The sequence below is a fragment of the Onychostruthus taczanowskii genome, unplaced genomic scaffold (assembly GCF_017590055.1).
Source record: "Onychostruthus taczanowskii isolate IOZ18803 unplaced genomic scaffold, ASM1759005v1 scaffold34, whole genome shotgun sequence".
NCBI lineage: Eukaryota > Metazoa > Chordata > Aves > Passeriformes > Passeridae > Onychostruthus > Onychostruthus taczanowskii.
This window is the reverse complement of record NW_024500794.1, coordinates 7137952-7153537: the sequence shown is the minus strand read 5'-3', so window position 1 is coordinate 7153537 and position 15586 is coordinate 7137952. Positions and strand designations below refer to the sequence as shown.

The 15586-nt window shown below is 35.3% G+C and overlaps 1 protein-coding gene across 3 annotated transcripts in view; it reads right to left on the bottom strand.

The window, feature by feature from the left end:
* Positions 1-662: 662 nt before the first annotated feature.
* Positions 663-15586, bottom strand: part of LTN1 (listerin E3 ubiquitin protein ligase 1) — a 31336-nt gene continuing 16412 nt past the window's right edge. For 2 of the 3 annotated variants that reach the window (XM_041411059.1, XM_041411060.1), the window contains exons 15-30: positions 15325-15475; positions 14437-14638; positions 13399-13558; positions 13132-13236; positions 12733-12875; positions 10762-10897; positions 9531-9675; positions 8242-8455; positions 7732-7969; positions 6863-6937; positions 6065-6251; positions 5461-5632; positions 3950-4170; positions 3259-3453; positions 2459-2626; positions 663-1690 (exon numbers count right to left, since the gene is read on the bottom strand). In XM_041411059.1, the coding sequence (XP_041266993.1) occupies positions 1628-1690; positions 2459-2626; positions 3259-3453; positions 3950-4170; positions 5461-5632; positions 6065-6251; positions 6863-6937; positions 7732-7969; positions 8242-8455; positions 9531-9675; positions 10762-10897; positions 12733-12875; positions 13132-13236; positions 13399-13558; positions 14437-14638; positions 15325-15475 (2575 nt within the window). In that variant the 3' untranslated portion in view covers positions 663-1627. Of the gene's footprint in view, positions 1691-2458; positions 2627-3258; positions 3454-3949; positions 4171-5460; positions 5633-6064; positions 6269-6862; positions 6938-7731; positions 7970-8241; positions 8456-9530; positions 9676-10761; positions 10898-12732; positions 12876-13131; positions 13237-13398; positions 13559-14436; positions 14639-15324; positions 15476-15586 lie in introns of those variants that run through there. The other variant, XM_041411061.1, reaches the window with a different exon arrangement.

Below are 15586 nucleotides of genomic sequence, written 5' to 3'. Positions count from 1 at the left end.
TAGTGAACATGGAGGTGATGCTAGGTTTATGGTTTGAGGATCTTATGGATTTGAGGATCTTAAACATCTTTTCCAACCTTAACAATTCCATGATTCAAGGCATGCTATTACTGCCCTGAAATCTCTGGGCAGTAGTGTGGTTATGATTGTACTTCCTTTTATTCCACTTTACAAGGAGGATACTACTGTGGAGTAATCTAGATAAAGAGTACTCAACCATGAAAAGGTATTAAGGTATCTGCCATCTGATACATCTGGATGTTCACTTAAGATCAGTCACTGACCTTGCAAGGAAGTAATTTAGAATAACCAAGTGATGAAGCAGAGGCAATGATGGAGTTTTAGCATCAGTAACTAAGAAACAATACAGCTTGTTCCCTCCTCTGTCTTTTCAGTTAGACTTTCTCAATACCAGCTTTAAATCCTTTCCATTCTCACCTACTCAAAACAAAAGGTCAAGGAATTTCTCTTCTGGCAGCCTAGCATTACCTGTTAAAAACACAGACTCCAGTTATCAACAGTTAAAAATCTAAAATAATAGTTGTTGTGGTACAGCCAATTGACCATGCTACAAACTCAGCATCTGAAAATCTATACAATTAATTTCTAAAATAGTTTATCACACACAGGAAGAGATAGCAAACCAGAGACTACAAGACAGACAAAATTTATTTATTATTTATTCCCCACTTTTATTGACTTTTCAAAGAAACCCACCATAAATACCATCCAAGTTGGAATATACTAGTATGCTACCAATATTAAAAAAAACGGCATGAAAAAAATGTATAGTTGAAGGCTATTAAATTCTGATACATCTGGATGTTCACTTAAGAGTCCTTATTATTCTAGGACAGTGGAAGTACAGTAGACATTCAGTGATAGCTAATTTGCCAGCCCATGAAGACAAACAAGAACTGATCAGTGCATCTGCCTTCTCTTTAAAAGCCAATCAGCAGTAAATAGATGGTGTCATTGTCATGCAGGAATGATTGTGCTCTCTCTACTTAGTTGGGCTTCTGGGTTCTCATGATTTTAGGCTACTGGATGGTTGGGGAGTTTTGGCAGACAGAAACTTTGAAAGGTGAAAGTTCACTTTATTAGAAGAGGCTATGTTTAAATTTTACACTTTAACAGATTATCGCGATAGTTCCACGCCTTAATGTCAGCAACAACATTCTTCCTTCCCCCCCAAAAAGGGACTATTATGAATGCATTATAATCAAAAATCAAATCTTTATACTACCTATGTTATATTCAGCTATTACATTAAGAGGTATCACTTGGGTTAATTACATAACACCATGTTAGAATATGCCTAAAATAAGAGGTTTTAATTAAATATGCTGTGGCTTAAACACCACTTTTCAGACATAACTCCACATTATTTCTGAAATTTTTAATATATCTTAAAAATATACCAATTAAAATAAATTATTGTTATATACTTCTTTATATCAAAGAAGAATCTTCAAGTTTACAAAAAGCTAGTCCAGAGTTAAGTATGTCGTATTCCTCTAGTGAAGAATTTAAAGTAACTGACATTATTTCCAAATAGTTAAATACAGTTTATTGCCTGCTCTTTATTTCTTATTTAGCTCACAGAAAGAAGAACAAACATTTTTTTTCACAAGAATGTCTCTCGACAGAGTGGACATGTGGATTTGTTGCTGGATGAGAACCATTTGTACTGGAAAAGATAAATACATCTGTTTAATATACAAAGGCAAGCTGAGTAAAGAAACAGTAGTACATCATAAACAACAACCATTATTGCCAGGGATCTGTGTTAAGCTGCACCAGGGCAGATTTAGACTGGACAATAGGAAGAAGTTCTTCACAGAAATAGTGATTGGGAATGGGATTGGGCTGCCCAGGGAGGTGATGGAGTCACTGTCCCTGAAGATGTTGAAGAAAAGACTGGATGTGGCACTTAGTGTCATAGTCCAACTGACAAGGTGGTGTTAGGTCATAGGTTGGACTCAATCTCAAATGTCTTTTCTAACCTAGTTAATTTTGTGATTCTGTGAATGTAACTATCAAAACATTACCTATACTTAAAAAAAACCCAATAAGAAACAGTAAAAAAACCCTTTTCACTTGCACATGTATGCATGTGTATATGTACATGTGTATTTGTATATATACCTACTAGACATACACTGTGTAGCAGCTCTTCTTTCATTACCTGCCCTTACATCTTAGTACAAAATCCACAGAAATAATTTATGAGTGCAGGTAATCCCAGATAATCCAATGACAAAGTGGAAAATTGTTGGTAATACAGTAGAAGTTTGTGGTTTAAACTATATGGATAGCCAGGCTGGATGGGGCTTGGACAACCTGGTCTAGCAGAAGAGGGATGGAACAGATAAGCTTTAAGGTCCCTTCCGACCCAAACTGCTCTATGATTCTAAGGTATTTTGCCTATTGAAAAAGAACTACTCCAGGTACTTACCAAGCAAGCTGAATGAAACTTCTTCTTGCATGTTCTGCAAGCTTTTTTGGGAAGAGAGTAGTTTGAACCGTGAATGACTGAAAAACAGATCATGCAATCTTCAACGCCTTCAAAACGTTTATCCACATTATTTTTCCACAAAGACAAGCCTTCCATAATACTTCCATTCTAACAGAGGGAAAAGAGCTGTTAATACTGTAGAACTCCTTTGAACTATTCCTTTGTAATCATAAAAACATGAAGGAAACAAAGCCTGAAGGATTTATAATCTGAAATGACATGCAATACATGCAGTGCATCATTTATAATACTCTGATCTATAGAAAAGTATTCAACAATGCAGGAAGAGCATATTCAGGAGCACTTAAAAACAGATTTTGAAATTTTCAGTCACTGCTTTGTTTTGGTCTAACCACAGATGATGCAATTTCAGCAACCATCAGTCTTTTAGACAATTCCACAGATGGGGTTTTTTGTTTTGATTTTTGTTGTTGTCATTTGTTTGTTTGTATTTTTTTCAAATTTTAGTTGAGATGGTACTGTCACGCAGGACAAACACTGGGCCACATCTTTAAGAGATCCAAATTTTCAACTTGGGCTCTGGATTTAACAGGACCTTGTAGGCTGATCATTTTACTTCTGTCTATGTATCTGCAGGAAAGCAGATGGTAAGAGTGACCAAATTCTACAAAGATCTTTGCAATCTAATGAGACCTATTACACAGATCTATACAATACTGCATTACTAGGAATGGTTTTCTTATTAAGTTTTCAAAACTAAGAACTTTATTGAAATTCACCTGATGCGTAAGATATGTGCTTAACTGTAGCATCCAATTGCGCCACTGCTGTACAGCCACACCAACCCTCTTTCCACTCTCAACTGTTATGGATCCCAGTGGATAATTTGATGGAAGCTGTATTATTAGTTCAATAAAGATATCATCAACGGAATAGGTTGCAATGACTTCTCGTGCTGCAGACCGAGCTTTTACCTTTGAAAAAAATACACGTATTAAAAAAAGCCACTCAGCATCTCTAGTCTTTGTGTATATGTATATATATATATATTATAAACACATTACTGTACATACTAAATTATTTTCTTAGATATGGCAAACACTTTTTTTAAAGAAGACAAAAATCTACTCATATCTCAGTAAACTAAAAAGGAATTACCACCCAGTTTTCAATCTACTGATTGATTACATCTTTTAATAAACAAAAAGTAGTATATTGATAGCAGTACTTTCCAATTACTTCCTCAAATTCTTCAACATCCTGAAATCCATTCTTTCATGTTTTTTCCAAGCAGAATATTAATAAACATCAATTTATTGATACTAAGCACAATTACATTTAATCAGTCATTTAGAACAACAAAATTGCAATCATATAAAACAGAACCACAGTCTGGTTCTGAGAAGTAAAATTTCCTGAAATGTTTGCAAAAAACTCAAGTAAATAAAAAGAAAGGACAAAAAGTCTTACTGTCATGCCATTAAATAACTGTGTGCTAGTCTGAACAGAAGATATTTCCTGGGAGGAGAGCACACTGCTGACATATTTGCTTGTGAATTTATCCACAACATTGAAGACACGCTTTTCACAGCTATTCCACCACAGCCTCACCATGGCTGGCAGATCTTTCAGTGTTATATGGTACACAGAGCAGGCCAAGTGTGGGATCTGGGATGACAGCACCCCTGTCCCTGGGAGGGAAAGAAAAGGTGTTGAAATGCTCTTAATACATTAGTCACGGATGTTGGTGCCTCCATACCACATACAAAATTCTGATTCCAATATAATTGTGGTACTTAGAATTTCATGTACATGTTCCCATTATTGCTATTCTAAGGGCTTGTTTGACTCAGCCCTTCTTCACCCAGCTGGTTTTTTTGTTCCTTAGCCTGATACTCTACACCTCAGAATTCACCTTCTAATTTAGAGACTGAACTCCAAGTGGACCCCAGGAATCAACAATAATTTTATATTGTAGAAATCACAAAACACTCACTTTGGAGTGAACAAACAGTAAGGTGTTTGGAGGACAGCTGAGCTTTGCAGGCATGTCAAGTTTCACAAACAGAAGTTCAGGTTGGATATTAGCAAATCATTCTTTGCTGGAGGAGTGGATAAGCATTGGAACAGGCTACCCAGGGAAGTGGTGGAGTCACCATCCCTGGCAGTGTTCAAAACACATGCAGACAGGACACTTTGTGATATGGTTTAGGGGACATGGTGGTGTTCAAAGGGTGAACTTGGATAATCCCAGAAGTCTTAATGACTCCATGATGAGTTAAGGGAAGACTTTCCCTTGGGATGTCATGTTAATAATTCTTTCTTATTGTCATCCAGATAAATTGTTCTGCAACATACAGTGATGTCCAAGAGAAAAATTAAGAAATGGAAACTCCATTTCCTTGCTTATATCTACATAGGTACATTAAAAAAATTAAATGAAGTGACTTAAAAATCTAATTCCCTTTTTCATGTTTCTCAGCTAAAAAAAGCAGCATATCTTCTCTCATCATCACTGATTAACTGGGTCTTTTGAACAGCATGACAAAAACAATACACAATTTAACATCTCAAACATTTAATATATATATATATATATTAAAATGGTTTTTAATGTTTTGAGTTTATATATTAAAATACAAGAAAATATTAAAAATTTCTTTAATATTAAAAAATTCATTTCTAGAAGCAATGGTTCCAGAATAGATCACACATTTCTAGTGTTGTGGAATTGTTCATGATTCAATAGTAGCAATGTATTATTTCTGAGTTTTGTTTTTCTTGGTTTCTCTGATAAACACGTCAACTTTGGTTAAGTTTCAAATGGGGAGTGTTAGCCAAATATTATTAAACATATGTATGTATTTGTCTCTCTGTGTATTTGTTTTATAGGTAAGATTTTCTAAGTAAGTATTTTTAAGAAGAACAGCTTATTCAAATATAACAACTCTCTCAAATGCACAAATACAGTTTTTACTAACCTTTGACATCTAAACGAAGCTCTTCAGTAAAAAAGGTTTTTGTGTCCTTATTTGGAACTTCTGAAGTTGGCCCAGAAAAGACAGGGTTTTCAGGCATAAGCCTGAACAAGTGATAAAGCAGTTTATTCAAGCTTTTAGTTCTTCTAAGGTATTGTGAGTAGAGAACTCGTAGCTGGTAGCATTAAAAAAAAATCACAAAAAAACCAAAAGATGGTAAATACAGCTTACTCTGTAAATAATACAAATATGTCCTTGCAGGGAGGAAGAGCAACACTGTGATTCAGAAGTAGTGTTTAGAAAACAAGTTTAGTTCTCTGCACCATTTTGAATGATTAGAAGATTATAACATGTACCAAACTTGTTTGAAAATGCAAGAAAGAGTAATCTTTTCATGAGTCTTAGTTATTCATTGCTCTAATTTTACCATCCTCAAATACAGCGGCGCAGAAATCTAAGTCTATTGGTGCTTTCAGAATTTTCACTAATTTCACAGAAACAAGGAAAAAGAAGTTACATAATTAAAAGGCTGGATGAAACTTTGAGACTGAAACTAAATAAGTAGGTTAAGAAATGCAGTTAAAAAGAAAATACTCTGAAAATATACCTGAGAAGAAGCTGCTTTAAAGAAAGCTAATATTAGCTTCCAAGTGAGAAGATATCCTAGAACAAGGCAGAACTCATCGCTCAGGGGTTGAATAACTGCAAATTCTCCAACCGGAATGCATTCCAGGATGTTTTCTAGCAGGAGTTCTTGAGTGGCCAGGATAGACATAAGAGCTGCTGGAGGTGATCTGTGGAAAAATATTATCTGGAATAGTAAAATCAAATCTTGAGCACAGCATGAACTGAAATTAAGGTCATACCCTTCCTAGAAAGTCATGAAAGTAAAGCCATGCACACAGAACATAAAATAAGCCTTTTATTACAGGAAATTTACTCTTTTAAAAATTTCTTCTTTTTCCCTGAATAGGATAGTTGGTGTTTTTACCTTCTTAGAAGACAAATTTAAACTGAATGCTGATCACTTCATCTGGGAGTGGTCTATGGCTGATCTGATTTAAGCTACATCATGGATAGCTGCTTTGCTTGCTTTCTCTGGAGTCACACCAACAAAGGAGCAACTGAACAATGATCTCCTAATCACTGCTGGCTCTGGGTTGAAAAGCCTTTTGCATCTCTGCAGCTAGGAAAGGTTTTAATCATTGGGCTGAGGTTAAAAAGGAGTTTTAACCAGTTACTGTATTCCCTCTTCAAACCAGAGAATTCACTGGATTCAAGCTGGCTGACACTGGATTCACTGGATCTCCTGGCTGACAGCCATTCTGCTGCAAATTTCAATCTTTTAACACATTTTAAAAATATGGAAGACAGTCTTATAAAAAGTGAGGGAAAAAATACACACAATGCCAATTCCTCCTCTTCATCACCATAGGACTTGAGATCTTCATCATCAAATTTAGGCAATTCAGGCATTAATCTATAGAAATATGGAAAGGAAATCAGATTTAATTTGAAAATAATTTTAATAAACTATTTTAACATATGTGATGCACAGTTCTTTGCTTATCAACATCAACATTCTGACAGGCAATAAAATAATGGCAATTATTCCTTAACAACAACACAAAATCTTTCAGAGACATGTCACCATTGCAAAGATGGTTCAACAAGCACATATCCTTGCTCACTTCTCTTTCCAGACCCCTTTTCCTGAGCCATGCTAAAATAAAATTTTCTATCAGAATAAAGCTACTACAACTTTATGCTTCAGTGTAAGTGAAAGATAATGGTTGCTGGCTTAAGCCATCTGCCTTGCAATCTGCATTTTGGGGAGCCAAATGAACATCTTTTACAAATTCTGTACTGTCTTTCTGAGTATTAGAAATATCCAAGAAGTTCACAGCAATACTACCTATCTATATTCACTTTCTTACCTAAATTAATGAAAATAAAAAACGTCATACTATTTAATGGTAGTGTCAGGCCCAAATAAAACCCAGAATATTTCAGTTTACATTTTAGGATTCTGTGAGTGCTAAAATAAAGGCTAAAGATAAATGCCTTTCTTAATTCTGTTAATACAATTAACTTTAGCATTCATAGTCTTACATAGTGTCCTCCAAAAAAGAACATGAATTGCCCAGTTAAGGATTTTTTCCCATAGCGGAACATGATTTTGCTACAAGTGCATATTCTATAGCAGATTTCTTTTAAAAAAAGGGGGCAGGAGTGTTGAGAGGCAATGAGAGTGAAAAATTTGGTGCTTCTTACTTATGCAGCATATGGTAGACAGAAACCTGTACAGGTCGAGCCCGGAAAAGCAACAATGGAGAGAGTGTGTTCAGTAGAGTCTGGAGTTTATCTGGAAGATTTGTCTTCTGGCCTGCAACAAACTTCGGTGGCAGCTTATGGTTTAAGAACTGTTCCTTTGAGATGTAAGTTAGAGCTTCACCCAAAGATGATAACACAGAGTTCTGAAAAGAGCCTTCTGATGCATCTTTGGTTTCTCCTATTTAAAAGAAGACAAGCTGTGATGCAGAACGTATAGATGATACCATAAACAACTTCTGCTGGAAACAACTCAAGATTGCACTTGGCAGGTTTCATCTAATCTTAACAATCTCTATGTTATATGCAACCACTTTACTAATTAACGTGTGAATTTTAAAAAACTGAGTTGTTACAAACTCTATTTACATTATATTTCTGTAAATTCAAAATGCGGCCTGTTCAGTTCTATTTCAGAACAGCCTGGCTGTTATCCCCTTGTCATATACTTGCCTGTGATTTTCACCAACAAGGGTAACAGCAAATTGTGAATTCCCTCAGAAAAGAATTCTTTCCATTCACTGACCAAGTTCTTAGGAAGATTTGCAGTGTTGTCAGGAGCTGCAGCCTCAAAGTAAGCGCTAAGGGCAGATGCCAAGTCACAACTGACACAAGCAAAAATCTGCACAAGCGGAATATGGTAAAGCAAATGGCTTTCACTTGTTGTCTAGAAGGAAATAAACACAGAGGAAGATTCCTTAACCATAAGTTTGCTTTGAAATATGGTTCACATTTCCTGTCTACACCAGAAAGTGTAATTTCAAAGACAATTCAATTGCAAGAACCATTCAAAAATTCTGTGGGTCAGGGAGGTGCATTTACAAAAAGAATTTGTACTTCAATAGGACTTCCTGAAATGAATTTCCAAGTCTCACCAACATTTAGAACCGTGGATTGTTTCCATTATATAACTTTCCTTATAATGACAAAAAGAAAATTCGATGGACAACATACTTCTAAAAACTGGAAATTATCTAAGTGGCTATCAGGCGAATATTTCCTCTCCCCCAACACAGCTGCTTTCTTTCTGTCTTTGTTCTTACTAGTTCTGTCAGAAAGGAATATCATTATCAATTAAAAATATTCCCTACTTAGTCTACACAACAAGTTTTTCTTATAAGTTTGTTGTTTGTTTTTAAACAAAATGCATAGTTTTCAGGCATGTACTATTAGGTAAGATTAATCCTGAGACCAAGAAAGGTCACATGAAGTTTCCAGCCTGCCCTTCTAAATGCATAGGTGACAGAGAGTGACACATTCTGGATATTTATTTGATTAATCAGGAAGTAGTCATCTGACTACTGACACTACTGTCCTCCTTCCTAACAGCATTAGAATATAACTTTGATATTTCATGTGATCACTTAGATATTGAAATGCAGACACTGTTTTTCATTCCACTAATTTTGATGTATCATGTTAAACTGTGTTTTAAAGAAATATTATTTTTTAAGACAGAGACCTACAGCAGATATATTTCAAAATTATTCTCCAACTACCAATGCCATTATTAAATATCATATTACTTGAAGACTGAGCTGATTTTATCTCCATACACAAAAAGAAACAGAACAGTATAACTGCTTGTGCTTTAAAATCTTTGTCCAAAGTCCAACATAAACAGGATTTTGTGCAATTAGTCTTATTGTGTCAAGTATTTGGCTGAGATTACAGTGTCATTGCCATATTCAGGGAATAATCAAAAAGGTAAGAACATTAAAAGTGAAGATGCTTCCAATTACCTCTAACCAAGCCAGCATGGAGCACATCAAAAAGTCCCACTCATCATCAGCCAAAGGAGCTGCAGAATATTTCAGCAACAAGGGAAGGTAACGCATCATCTCAATGTTGAAACCAAGCAATTGAGCACTTGCTTCTTTCAGACTGCTGTAATAAAAATACAACCAAAGCTTATATAGATTCATGTTGTAGACCTGAGTATTTATATTCTTGCTTTCACTCCTCCTCACAAGACAAATTTGTCTGGCACCACCATGCTGTGTCCTATGTGCTTTTGATATTCTGTCTTTCAAAGGCAGAGTTATCTGCCAAGTCTAAAGAAGAGTCCTAAATTACAGATTCATGCATTTCTACAATTTAAACATTTGCTCAATCGATATACTGACATAAACTATGAATTTCAGCAATTTTAATTAAATAAGTGCAAGAAAAACAATCATTTTAAGTTACTGATTTAGGAAAAATTATTAGCTCTCAAGTGTGCAAATATTATATATCATATCATATTATGTTATATGTTATAGGTTTAGATGAGTAGCAAGAAATTCTTCCCTGTGAGGGAGACCCTGGCACAGGTTGCCAGAGGAGCTGTGGCTGCCCTGTTCCTGGAAGTGTTCAAGCCCAGGCTGGATGGATCTTGGAGCAACTTGGTCTTATGGAAGGTGTCCCTGCCCATGGCAGGGGTGGAACTGCATGAGCTTTAAGGTCCCTTCCAACCCAGAACACTCAATGGTTTTATGATGGTTTTGAAACTTTGTTGCCTGGATTTTTCTCACTATAGTAAAAAAAATTAATCTAACTATATTTTCACTCCTTGCTGGAAGCATTTCAAGTTACATTTTTGGGTCCAGAATTTTAAAAGACAGCTAAGTCTGGCATGCAAGATTTTTTCCCACTACCAAAATAAACAATCAGAACTTGGAACTGAACATCCAGCAACACCTACAGAAGTTGGTCAGTTCTGAATGCATTTGACAACAGTTGTCATCTTTTAAAAGCATTTACAGTGCTCCTCAGTTTCCCAGCCTTCCCGGTACTTTTCTGCAGTATGAGTTAGTGATTACCTAATGACAGATATATTAAGCCAAGGTTTCTACAAAAGTTTAAGTATGTAATATTAGAGCAGTAGATGGCAGTTGTACAGATTGATTTTAATTAATAACTAATCTGTATTTTTAAACTCTTGTCTTGGAAATAAGAAAAAAAGTCAAATTATCTCAAAGTTGCACCTACCAGCTAAAGAGAAAGCTGTCCTCATTATCATTTTTCCAGGACATTATGATTTTCAGTACTGCAGGTAGTAGATGATCACAATCAATACTTCTATCCTTCAAGCAGGAGTTCAAAATGGAAAGACACCCAAACGCTCCTATGACATAATAAAAATGTAAACTCAATAGTCTTAATTATCAAGACAAAACAAACATTAGAATGTTTGTCAACAGAACTTAAATTTAATATTGTAAGACAGTTTGGATAATACCTAAGCTTTTTTCTTTGAACACTTAATCCACAAATGTCATTGTTAAATCAAAATACAATATCTAATCCAAACTTTTTAAAATAAACAGCTCCTATAAGATTAAGTGATAGTTTATAAAACCTAAAAAAAGGAAAGATACCTGCAAACATTAAATTTCTTTAAACTACTAAAAATACAGTAAGCTAAGCAATAATTTGGGCAGATAATTAAGACAATGCAGCTGAAAGTTTGAATTCTAATATTATTGGAATGTTAATTGGAGTTCTAGTCAGAATGTTAATTTTTACTTTTAGAGTGAAGTACAACTGTTGCATGAGTACTCTTTTCCATTTTTAAGAAGAACTGTATTTATCTAGATTTCTTGGAGAAAATGAACATTTCCAACAAGCACAATGACAAAAAAAATAAGGTAAAGTATCACATATGCATAGCAAAACCAACCAAACATACAGCTGCTTCACTTAAAGAAGTTCAGCAGCACTTTTTTTCAGCTGCTGAAATGAAAAGACAACATTGGAATGGTAAGCCTACAACCTACATCCCACTTAATGTGAATTTGGACATATATGTTCTGCTCAGGATTCCCTAGGAAATTGAGAAGTAATAGAAGGGAAGCACCAATTACAAGTAAAAGGCCTCCATAACAGAGGTGGAGTGAGGATTCTTCCATTTTCTTCTGTTCAAAGTTTCACAGACACATTTGTTTGCCTCACTGGTTCACTTAAAAAGCCAGAAAGCCTCAACTAAGTTGAAAGAGTAGAAAACTTCCACAGTAGAGATCTTTAAGGTTTCTCTCAATTTCTGTATGGCACTAATACTGATCATTTTCACACCTGAAGAACATCCATTTGAAGAACTCATCTGAAATCCTGAAAACACTGACAAGGGACAGATGTCCACAGTTTAAAGAAATCAAAGATAGGTTTTTTCAATTTAGTTAAGCACAGTTCTGTTACAAAAGAAAAACCATACATTTCAGTTTTCTTATAGACTGATCAATAAGAGTATGCACAAGTACACACAAAAGCAGTAAGGGACAAAACAGAAAGGACTTTCCTCTTAAATGACATCTAATTCATACAGATAGAAGGACTGCATGTGAGCATTTCCAAATAATTTTCTTGAAAAGCAGCAAGTTTGTGAAAACTTAGATCCAAATAGAGTGGCTATAGACCCAAATTAAGTGGCTGTATTCAAAGCAGTATCATAATGCATCTCAACCACCTCTTAGGTAATTTTTCACAGCTGCAGACATTTAATGTAGTACAGTTTTCAGCTGCAGGAGCTACTCAAAAATTGTATGTGTGTAAACTGTGAAAGAGTTCTTGATGAACTATCTAAAGACAATCATGACCAGTTGACAACAGTAGTATTTTTGCATGCTGTGTAAAGCCTAAATGGTTCACTGAAAACTTTGATGTTTACAGACAGGTTTATATAAGATAGATCAAATTAGAAGTACAGCAACATCACGATGCTTTTAATAATAACAGCCTGAATATTTTCATTCTGATTTTGTATCTGGCAGTCAGGCTTTTACTTTCTGAATGAGGCAGAAAATTACAATGCCAAACAGTCTAGATGAAATAGACAAACTGAGAAAGCATTTCTTTATAGGAAAAACTATATTATAGTAAATATGTTTTATCTAAAAGCAAACTTTATTACAAAATAATGTTCTTAAATTCTAATGAATTAGAATTTAGTAAGAACATACTCACCATCAGTGCTGGAAAGCTCTGCCTGTGTACATGTCATAAGTTTGGCCACACAATGGAAGACAAGTTCCCTCTTTTCTTCCTCAATTAAGAAAGATGATAAACACTGAAGTGTATGCAATCTGCCCTCAGTTAATGGAAGGAACCTATTCATACAAGCAAAACACCAAGAATGAAAGGAACACAAAAAATGAACTGGGAAACAAAGTATCAGTTAGTTCATAATGAGGCAATATCCTCTGACATAACCAATCCCATGTGCTAAACCAAGTCTGACTTTCACATGCCATACACAAGTATCTTCATTTTCAGCTTTCAGCTGCAATGGTCAGAATCAGGATCATTTCACACTATCAACATTCACAACAAACTGCAAGTTTATAGGCAGCAGTATTAAGATACCCTTCTGTTGTCTTGAAAAGTTCTTTCCTCTCCCAGGATACAGCATTCTCAGCACGGATCACTTTGGCCATGGTTAAGGACCAGAGTCTTCCATGCTCCTCTGATCTTCAAAGAAGAAGAAATACCCTGGTTAATATATACAGAAGCTCAGGCCTCACCACAAAAGCATTTGTGGTGAATCAACACACATATGGATATATAGTGGCACTCTATAAAATACAAACTGTGCCAACAGAGCTAAGAGTTGTTTCATTTGTTCTCACATACCTGTCAAATATAGTTTGCTGCAGGCTAGCTGTACTACTCAGAGTACTGAACTCCTCATATGTGATGTGCATCTCTTCTAACATATGAAGATATTCCAGAAGCAGATAAGGAGGATTCTCCAATTCTTCAATCCATTGTAGGGAATATAACAGTTCTGCAACTAATTAAATGACATCTGTTGTTATTAAATGACTACTGACTTGCATAAGCAAGAAGTTTCAGGCCAAGTTTTTGTTGTTCTTTTAAAATATGTTTTTAATACATTAAAGATATTATTTTTACATGCAATCTCAGGTGCTTCAGAGCACGAACTGAATATTTGCCATTGTATCATAACATACAAGAGAAAAAAAGCTACAGTAATCTGTTATAGATAGTCAAGAAATTTTAAAGCAAATTAAGCATGACATGACTCCTCTCTGTTCTCCCCCTTTTCTTTAACATATATTTCATGCAGACAAGACAGTCAATACCTAAGTCCAGAAGAAAACCAAGTAAATTTCATAAGTGCTAGCATGTGGTTCCTTCATCAGCTTACAAAGACCCACACAATACAATTACACTTCTCATCATGGTTAGAATTCTGGAGATAGAATTGTTAATTCGATAATGCTGCATTTAATTTGAGCATTCTTGAAAATAAAAGGAAACTAGATTCCACCTCATGGAATTAAGAAAAGTTGTTGTCTCAAACTATCTTTACATTATGGTTAAACCCTCAATGGAGGGATGCACTTCTTGTTGCCCACTCATGCCAATGCACGGTGTGTTTTGGCAATGAACATATCTGAAGTTTTGAAAATTCATACTTCTCCCAGCTCAAAGTTCTATTGAGACAGGATGTGTATAACCAAAAGAGGTCCCAGGAATATAAAATCTACTTTTAAAAGAGACCTGAAAAAAAAAAAAGCAACAAAAAATAAATGAGTTAATTTCTCATACCTGTAGGCCAAACTTTAACTACACATTTCTAATTTTCAATTCAGGTTACAACTACTACAAAATAAAATTCCTTTAAGTTTTACCATTGTAACTTACTTATATCAGCAATTTTCTTTCTTTCAGCATCATGATTTCCATGGACTACACTATTTTTCAGTTGAAGAAGTACAATTTTACTTAATAAGGCTGAAGTACACAGATGGCCTGGAAGTTTAGTTGTGCCACGCAGCTTGACAATTGATCCCAGAGGTTCGGAATTTATACTAAGCCTTCCTTCCAAAAGAGGCTTGTGCATCCACTGTAATATGTGCATAAAAAGAGTATGAAAAAATACTTTGATCTGTTTAACCTTGAAAATTCAGAATTGTTAAGAAACTACCATGAAACATACACATTTGTATCAAAAGCACAATGGTGAGGATGACCCACTCCAGTGTATTAAAAACCTAACTGCACAGCAGTAATTTGGAACTGTGCTGCTGCTCAGCAATGAATACATTTCTTTAGAACTCTGTATTTTACAAGAAACTGTAGGGTTACTGGTGGCTGCATGGGAAATTTATGTTCTTCCCCACTCTCTACTCTATGTATGTCAGCATTTTGTTGATACATAGCAAACCATACTCTTCTGCAGATAATGGTGTCTTTCACAAAATTAATCTTTATGAAGAATTAACTTCAGATAAAAACATCTTCACAATGTATACTTTGTCAGATAAAATTCCTGAACTGTAAAGCAAGTGGCTGGTGTTCTGCACAGGAAAGGGTAATTTCATGGATTTGATTTTTCTCCAGTAGTACTGGATGGGTCCATAAACAGAGATTTTATCCTCTTTATAGACAAAGGCTGACAGGAGCCTCTGCACAAACATATGGTACTCATAAGTGCAGTGCCATGTTATAAGAAAGAAAGCTTACCACCCTAGGAGACAGAGGCTTGAGGAAAGATTGACCACACTGTGCAATCCATTATCATTTCCATACCTCAGAGCACAGAGACTCGTGCAATTTCCCCCACTCAATTTTGTTCGGTGTCACATGCTCAACAAAAGCTCTCACAAGATATCCAGACTGTCCATCAGCTTCCATGAGCTTCAGGAACAAATCACTGACTGCAGAGATCAAAACCTGAAGACTGAGAAAAGGAGAAAACGCTGCAAACAAGTTTGGCACTACTCATTAAGAGCCACCTGCCTATTTTCCATTGATACAATGCTCCATACATGCTGTACCAGGGGTAGTGTAA